Raw genomic sequence first — 8854 nt, 5'->3', positions numbered from 1 at the left:
TCTCCTCATAGGACAACCCCCTCATCCCAGGAATCAATCTAATGAACCTTTGTTGCACCGCCTCTAAGGCAAGTATATCCTTCCTTAGATAAGGAGACCAAAACTGTACACAGTACTCCATGATGTGGAGATGCCGGTGATGGACTGGGGTTGACAATTGTAAACAATTTTACAACACCAAGTTATAGTCCAACAATTTTATTTGAAAATCACAAGCTTTCGGAGGCTTCCTCCTTCCTCAGGTGAATGTGGAAATGAAATCCTCAAACCTTTCGCATTTATAAATCACAGAACAATACCTGGTGATTACAGATAGTCTTTCCAACTGCCCGTTGCCAAGGCAATCAAAGTGTTCAGACAGAGAGGTGTTACCTACAAGGCCACCGAATATACAAACAACCAAAAAAAAAGAGAGAGGCAGAAACATGGAAACATCCAGAAGGAAGAGAAAGGCAGCAAATGACCCGTTATATTAAAAACAGATAACTTTTGTTCGCTGGTGGGGTTACGTGTAGCGTGACATGAACCCAAGATCCCGGTTAAGGCCGTCCTCATGGGTGCGGAACTTGGCTATCAATTTCTGCTCAACGATTTTGCGTTGTCGTGTGTCTCGAAGGCCACTGTCGAAAACTTAATTACCTATTATACACAATGCATTAACTCCAAACGCTTAATTCAGACAAGTAAGAATTTATTAAGAAACTTGTACAAGTTGGAAGTGCATCTCAATCAAGGGTTGAGACTACGACTTCAATTCAAACAAAGAAACGTTTATCTTTTATACACTTAGTTCAGTAATGTCTGTCTATCATTGAATATGGGCGTACATGTACACTCTCAGTGGTCAAGTGGTTCGTCAACCAAAAATAGGGAACCCACCCCCCTGACATCCATAGCTCATTCCTGCTTTGGCACGTAGGCTTTGCAGGCATGAGAGAACCCTGCCCCCCTAAATTCCGAAGCTCGCTGATCACAGGGATGAAGTCAGTATCAAGGCTACATGGCCTCTTCAAGAACTGTATTCTCATTATTTTATAAGCCAGCATGTCCTTATCTACAGGGGGGGGAGGGAGGGAAGGCCAGACAGTACCAAGCACCTGCACAGCCAACTTAATTATCGACGTACTAAGGACAATTGTGTCTTTCTGTGTGTGTGTGAGAAATTGTAACTACCCTATGTATGGGAGTCAAGGAGTTAACATTGGTCAAATACCCATCATGCTTTTCTCTTTTATGGTCAAGTAACTGTTCACGTATTTCTACATTAATGTGGTCTTTATAGTTTTCCACACCGCCTTGGAGTATGCTTACCTGAAGGTCGGTGGATGAATGTCCTTGACTGCTGAAGTGTTCCCCGACTGGGAGGGAACCCTCCTGTTTGGCGATTGTTGCGCGGTGTCCGTTCATCCGTTGTCGCAGCGTCTGCATGGTCTCGCCAATGTACCATGTTCCGGGGCATCCTTTCCTGCAACGTATGAGGTAGACAACGTTGGCCGAGTCACAGGAGTATGAACCACGCACCTGGTGGGTGGTGTCCTCTCGTGTGATGGTGGTATCTGTGTCGATGATCTGGCATGTCTTGCAGAGGTTACCGCCCTGTAGGTAACACCTCTCTGTCTGAACACTTTGCTAACGGGCAGTTGGAAAGACTATCTGTAATCACCAGGCATTGTTCTGTGATTTATAAATGCGAAGGGTTCGAGGATTTCATTTCCACAACCTTCACCTGAGGAAGGAGGAAGCCTCCGAAAGCTTGTGATTTTCAAATTGTTGGACTATAACTTGGTGTTGTAAAGTTGTTTACGCAGTGCTCCAGGTGCGGTCTCTCCAAAGCCCTGTGTAATTGCAGTCAGACTCCCTCACTCTGAACCTAAGGGCCAACAGGCCATTTAATGTCCCCGTGACCTCAATGAACTCTCTCTGGACACCAAGTGGGAGGACTACAAGGCCCAGGATGCCCCGCGCGGCGTCAGAGCGTCATTTCCGGCGTGCGGTGGCGCAGGCGCAGTGCGCGGGGGCCCAGTTTTTTTCCCCCCTATTGTCCGCCCGCCGCCCCCGGGGCCATGGGCTCGGCCCCGCCGCCCGCCGCCGCCTCCGCCCGCCGACACTCGTGTTACCTGTGCGACCTGCCGCGGATGCCGTGGGCCATGATCTGGGACTTCTCGCAGGCCGTGTGCCGGGGCTGCGTCAACTACGAGGGCGCGGATCGCATCGAGTTCGTCATCGAGCAAACCCGGCACCTGAAGCGGGCCCACGGCCTCCCGCCGCCCGGGCCGCCGCCAACCCAGCCCCCGGCTCCGCCCGCGGCCCAGGCCCCGGCCCGGCCTCACCCCCCGCCCCCCCACCACCAGCACCACCGCCTCCTCGGGGATTACCCGGGCCCCGAGCCCGCCGCCCGGCGCCCGCTGCTCGGCCCCGCCGCCGCCGCCGCCATCCTGGGCTTCCCCGCCCGCCCCGGGCCCAGCCTAGGCCTCGGCCTGGAGTTGGGCCGGCGGCCGGAGCTGGAGAGGGCGCTGAGGGAGAAGCCGCAGGGAGCGGAGGCGCTGGCCGAGCTGAGCCGGGCCCTGAGGCACCGGGCCGAGGAGTGGGCGGGCCGCCCGGCCGCCGTGCGGGACTCGCTGCTCGGCCTGTCGGACTGCGCCCCTTTCCCGGTGCGGCTGCGGGCCGAGCCCTCGCTCCTGGCCCGGGTCCTGGCCTTCGACGCGGCCGAGCGGCCCGACCGGGCCCTGGAGCTGCGGCTGTTGGTCGAGTACCCGAGCGGCTCGGGGGCCGTGTTCTCCGGGGTGACCGAGGCCTCCCGCCACATGCTGGGCGACAGCGGCAAGGAGGCCGGCAGCCCGGGCCTCGAGTGCCTCGAGTACGAGAGGAGGCCCGGGGCCGGCGACTGGCGCCCTCTGGCCCACCTGCTGACCGAGGCCGCCCGCCTCTTCAAGGAGGCCGTGCCCGCCGACCTGCTGCCCGAACCGCACTCGGACCCGGGCGGCTCGGGGCTGCCCCTGGGCCGCGGGGCCCCGGCTCGGCCTGGGGCTCGCCGGAGGAAAGCTTCCCCCGACCGGGACCCCGAGGCCGGCAAGCCGCCCGGGGACGAGCCGCAGAGGCCGGCCTGGCCCCCGGGGGGCGCGCACCTCGTCCTGGGCCCGGACGGCCCGGCCCAGATAGGCCACTCGCCCGGCCTGGTCAGCGCCGCCGACCCGCTGGGCGCCAAGGACCCGAGCCAGGCCGTCCACTCCACCACGGCGCCCGGGCACAGCGGCACCGGTCAGCGGCGCCTGGCGTCCCGCAACGGGGAGCCCGGGGGCCCCTCGGCCGAGCCCGGGCAGGGGCCGGAGGCCCAGAGTCCCCCCGACTCCTCCAACAGCCCCCTGTGCTGCACCATCTGCCACCAGCGGCTGGAGGACACCCACTTTGTCCAGTGCCCCTCGGTGCCCGGCCACAAGTTCTGCTTCCCCTGCTCGCGGGAGAGCATCAAGGCGCAGGGGGCCAGCGGGGAGGTCTACTGCCCCAGCGGGGACAAGTGCCCGCTCATCGGCTCCAACGTGCCCTGGGCCTTCATGCAGGGGGAGATCGCCACCATCCTGGCCGGGGACATCAAGGTGAAGAAGGAGAGGGACCCCTGATGTGGAGAGCGGCCGGGTTGGTGAAGAGAAACGGGAGCTGCCGCCCCACGGACGGGCCGAGATGTTTTACAACAACCAAAAGAGACGATGGGATTAATTCGCCCGCTTGGAAGAGTCCCCAGGACAGACCTGCTGTGCCCCTGGGGGCGTTGGCACAAAACGCTGGGGCTTAAGTGGAACAGAAGAAGGGGCACCATTTGCCGTCTTGCGTTCGAACACAGCTCTGCGGTCGGCGGCAGAGTTTTAACTATTTGAATTTGCGACGCGTCCGATCGTCCTGTCCGTGGTACCCCCATCGCGAATCTCAACGTCCCGCCGCGCTGCTGAGGGTTCGGTTGGCCGTTCAATCCAAGGGGAGGAGTTACCCAGTTGTTGACACTGGTCTGGAGTACTTCTTCACATTTATCAAAGTGGTCTCTCTCTCTCTCTCCCTCTCTCTGGACAAACATTTTGTACGTGTGTGTGTTTATCTGTCGTGCCGTTTTCCCCAGGGGAAGAATGGAGGAAGAGACACCCGTGAAGATCTTTGAAGCCACTTTGCGTGTCGCTCCCCTCGCTTTTGTACGCTGCCCACTCGAATGGGCGTAGAAAGCAGCGAAGCTTCGAGAGTTGCTGCTTCTGTAATTGGGAGGGGCCCGAGCGTAGGTAACGGGAGCTCGAGTCCCGCACCTCGCAGGTTCACACTGCACCCAGTAACTTTGCAGCAGTCGAGGGGTTAAAACAAACTGCTGGATCTGAGATTCACTTTTTTTTTTGAAGAGAAACTTTATGGACCTGTCGCAGATCAAACTGCCATAGCTGCAAACATGTGTTACAGGGCTGTGTTAGCATTTGTTTGTAAGTAGGTTGGGGGGGCGGTGAATGATTGTCCGTGTCTCTGAATCGTACTGTGTTACCTAGACGTCTACCACTTAAGAATTTCAGTTGTTCCCCTGTGGCTCAATTGGTTTAGGCACCTGTGGCTGGTCACCCAGGGGCACTGGGCAAGGTGGGTATCCTCCAACCTCAATTGGTTAAGTTGTGCCAATCACGCCACAGAGGCCCCGGATCAGAAGTCTGGCCTGTGCCGAGTTTACTGATCACAGCCCAGCGCGGTGAGTGGGGAATTTACCAATTGGCCTCAGCCCCCTCCCCCCGGATTAGGGAAGGGGGAAATTTGACCAGGGTTCCGTGCTCCCGATCGCTGTTCAGTGACTCCCGCTGGGAAGTGTGCACAGGTCTTGAGCAAGGACAAGATTGGCTTGGCTGTGATGCCTCACACGACCTGTGAACATTCGCTGCCTCAGCTCACAAGTGGGCGAGGTATTGGAGAGAGCTCCAACAGGAGTCAGCGACCGCAGGAGAGGAATGGAGAAAATGGGACAAAAACTAATATTTTCCTTTGTGATAGGAGCGAGGAGGCGACTCAGGCTGTGAGATCTCTCTGTGCTCATGTTGTTTTTCTCATGGGCTGATGGGTGCGGTTTGTGCTCTCGATGTTTTCAGTTGAGAGGAGAATATTTGTCTTAAAGTCCTTAGGGAAAAGGCCAAACTACAGTGTTACCATCAGACCTGAAATGTGTATTGAAACCTCCGTGGTGCTTTATCTTTCGTGTAAAAACACTGTACTGTCAAACTTTTTTTTTGTATCTTTGCAGTCTGGCCAATAAAAGATGGCACAGACTCTGAAGCCTTTTAAAAAGGGTACATTGTGAGCTCTGTCTTGGGCACTCCCACCCAGCGGTCTGTTACTGAACCAGACAGCAGGCAGGCTCCATGTTTGATCCCTGGTCTGAGTTCAGTTGGCTGATCGCAGCCTGGGCAGTGGTTGGGGCATTACAGTAACAATTGGCGCCAGGATTCTCACTCAAGTCTCGCTGTCCTTTGTTCTAAAGAGTGCACGTCCAGGTGGTGCCTTCTGTGGTGGAATAGTCTGCCTTGCACTTGAGTGACCGATTGGGTTGAACTCTGGAGGGGCAGCAAGAGTCCGTGTAACCGAACCCCAACAAAAGTCAGCTTGGTGGGGGGCTGGGCATGTCAGTAAAATGTTGTGATAATGACGGGCAGTGGTGTCTGCCTTTAGTTTAATCATCTCTCCTGTTCAGTGTGTTAAAATGCTACTGTTTTACAAATGATAAAACTACTGCCCCCTTGCAAGTAAACCTGAAGGTGTGGGGAGATTTTCATTGTGTTGTCACTGTAAGGATTTCATGGTGGTCTGATTTTACCAGTGTGTTGTGTCTCTCGATTCCTGTGATTTGTATCGACTGTTTTGTCCCCCCTATCTGTTGTGATAATCTGTAATTACGTTAGCTTGTGATAATCATGATTCAAGAGAAGAATGTGTTTTTTATATTTAAAAAAAAACCTCCCAAAATAAAGCCTTTTTACTGGTATTGGGATTGTTCTGTAGAATTAGAATTTGAGAGGGAGTTGCAATGATTGGGAATTGAATGTAAAATGGGGACAGTCCAGGCGAGGGGAAATGTAATCAAACACATTGATTCTTGTTTTAACATGCTGGCTGAGATCTGCTAACTTTTCTCATTAGGAAAAATTGTCCATCTTGAAACTGTGCGTCCCTGTGATTTTACTAGTTGGTCATTATTTCCCGAGAAAACACGGGAATTCTTTCCTTACTAAAGGAGCTTTGACCCTTGTTGCTCAAACTAGGAAGAGCCCCATCTCCCAGCACTTCAGGAGAACAGAAAGTGAGAGTTTTAACAGTGTACAAGGATGAGACACAACTGGGAGGAGGAGGAGGAGGAGGAGAGCCTCTGATTAATGGCTGGGGTTAGGGTAGTTCTGTGTTAGTCTCGACTCCCTCAAACTTATTTTTAAAAAAAAGATTAATTCTTGGGATGTGGGCGTCGCTGGCAAGGCTGGCATTTATTGCCCATCCCTAGTTGCCCTTGAGAAGGTGGTGTGTCTTGTTCTCGAACTGCTGCAGTCCGTGTGGTGAAGGTTCTCCTGTGTGAGGTTACCGAGCCGGTGACAATGAAGGAGTGTTGGTATGTGTCCAAGTCACGGTGGTGTGAGACTTGGAGGCGATTCTGTTCCCATGACTGCTCTTGTTAGAGCACTAGAGAAGAGGATAGTAGACAATTGCGATAGTAATGGTGGAAATGTTTGTCGGCTATGTTAGAAGTCAGAGGTCTATTGAAGACTAATACCATTGAAATACTCCCAGGGGATGGTACAGGTATTATATAGTTATTAGGGTTAGATGAAGAGGGGTGGGAGGAGGCTCGTGTGGAGCAAAACGCCAGCATCGACCGGTTGGGCCGAATGGCCTGTTTCTGTGCTGTCGGCTATAACTATATTTATGATTACTTCGGATCAGTCTTTAATTTTTACAACTTTTATTTCCCCTTATTCATTCTCTGGTTGTGGGTGGTGTTGGCAAGGCCGGCATTTATTGTCCATCTCTAGTTGTTCTGAGAAGATGGTGGGCCTTCTAACGATTTTCATACAACGGAATGACTTGCTGGGTCACTTCAGTGGGCAGTTAAGAGTCAACCACGTTAGTGTTGGACTTGGAGTCAGGTGTGGGCCCAGACCGGGTGAGGACGGCAGGTTTCCTTCCCTAAAGGACATTAGTGAACCAGTTGGGTTTTTACGACAATCTGACAGTTTTATGGTCACTTTTATTTCCAGATTTTTTTAAAAAACTGAATTCAAGTTCTTGAACTGGCTCAGTGGGGATTTGAACTCACTCAGGATTATCAATCCAGGCCTCTGGATGCTATCAGTGGGAAGTTAGAATCATAGAAGTTTACAACATGGAAACAGGCCCTTCGGCCCAACATGTCCATGTCGCCCAGTTTATACCACTAAGCTAGTCCCAATTTCCTGCACTTGGCCCATATCCCTCTATACCCATCTTACCCATGTAACTGTCCAAATACTTTTTAAAAGACAAAATTGTACCCGCCTCTACTACTGCCTCTGGCAGCTCGTTCCAGACACTCACCACCCTTTGAGTGAAAAAATTGCCCCTCTGGACCCTTTTGTATCTCTCCCCTCTCACCTTAAATCTATGCCCCCTCGTTATAGACTCCCCTACCTTTGGGAAAAGATTTTGACTGTCTACCTTATCTATGCCCCTCATTATTTTATAGACTTCTATAAGATCACCCCTGAACCTCCTACTCTCCAGGGAAAAAAGTCTCAGTCTATCCAACCTCTCCCTATAAGTCAAACCATCAAGTTCCGGTAGCATCCTAGTAAATCTTTTCTGCACTCTTTCTAGTTTAATAATATCCTTTCTATAATAGGGTGACCAGAACTGTACACAGTATTCCAAGTGTGGCCTTACTAATGTCTTGTACAACTTCAACAAGACATCCCAACTCCTGTATTCAATGTTCTGACCAATGAAACCAAGCAAGCTGAATGCCTTCTTCACCACCCTATCCACCTGTGACTCCACTTTCAAGGAGCTATGAACCTGTACTCCTAGATCTCTTTGTTCTATAACTCTCCCCAACGCCCTACCATTAACTAGAAGAATGTTCATGTAGTTCCAGTTTTCAAACAGAAAGATAAGGCAGTGACAGGGAACTGGACTTGAGTCATAGGAAAGATGGGATTGTAAGAGCTGCTCTATACCATCACCGGGACAGGGAAGGAGCCACGAGGGATGCCCATCATGACCTCTGTAGAAGAAGGTCGTGTTTTACTAATTTGAATTTTTTGAAGAAGTCACCAGGTTGGTGGATTGGGGGTAAACATAGTCTACCTGGACTTTCAGAAAGCCGTTGATTTTAAAATTCTCATTCTTGTTTTCAAATCCCTTCATGGCCTCGCCCCTCCTATCTCTAACCTCCTCCAGCCCTACAACCCTCTGAGATCTCTGCGCTCCTCCAATTCTGGCCTCTTGCGCATCCCCGATTTTCATTGTTCCACCATTGGCGGCCGTGCCTTCAGCTGCTTAGGCACTAAGCTCTGGAATTCCCTCCCTAAACCCCTCTACCCCTCTCTCCTTTAAGATGCTCCTTAAAACCTACCTCTTTGACAAAGCTTTTGGTCACCTGTCCTAATATCTCCTTATGAGGCTCGGTGTCAAATTTTGTTTGATAATCGCTCCTGTGAAGCACCTTGGGACGTTTTACTACGTTAAAGGCGCTATATAAATGCACGGTGTGGTTGATTATGGTCCCTCAAAGATAGAATTGTGGAATTAGTGGGAAGCTCCTAGGGTGGATTAATAATGGGCTCCGTGCCTGCAGGCAGAGATTTATCAATGGCTGTGGATC

General features: G+C 52.3%; 1 protein-coding gene across 1 annotated transcript; it reads left to right on the top strand.

Annotated features, from left to right (window-relative positions):
- Window positions 1-1997: 1997 nt before the first annotated feature.
- LOC137305889 (interferon regulatory factor 2-binding protein 1-like) lies at window positions 1998-5992 on the top strand. The gene has a single exon (XM_067974826.1). The coding sequence runs from the start codon at window positions 2064-2066 to the stop codon at window positions 3615-3617; it is 1554 nt and encodes a 517-aa protein (XP_067830927.1). The 5' UTR covers window positions 1998-2063; the 3' UTR covers window positions 3618-5992.
- Window positions 5993-8854: the final 2862 nt, after the last annotated feature.

Source organism: Heptranchias perlo, chromosome 41 (assembly GCF_035084215.1).
Source record: "Heptranchias perlo isolate sHepPer1 chromosome 41, sHepPer1.hap1, whole genome shotgun sequence".
NCBI classification, from domain to species: Eukaryota; Metazoa; Chordata; class Chondrichthyes; order Hexanchiformes; family Hexanchidae; genus Heptranchias; species Heptranchias perlo.
This window is presented reverse-complemented; position numbering and strand designations above follow the sequence as displayed.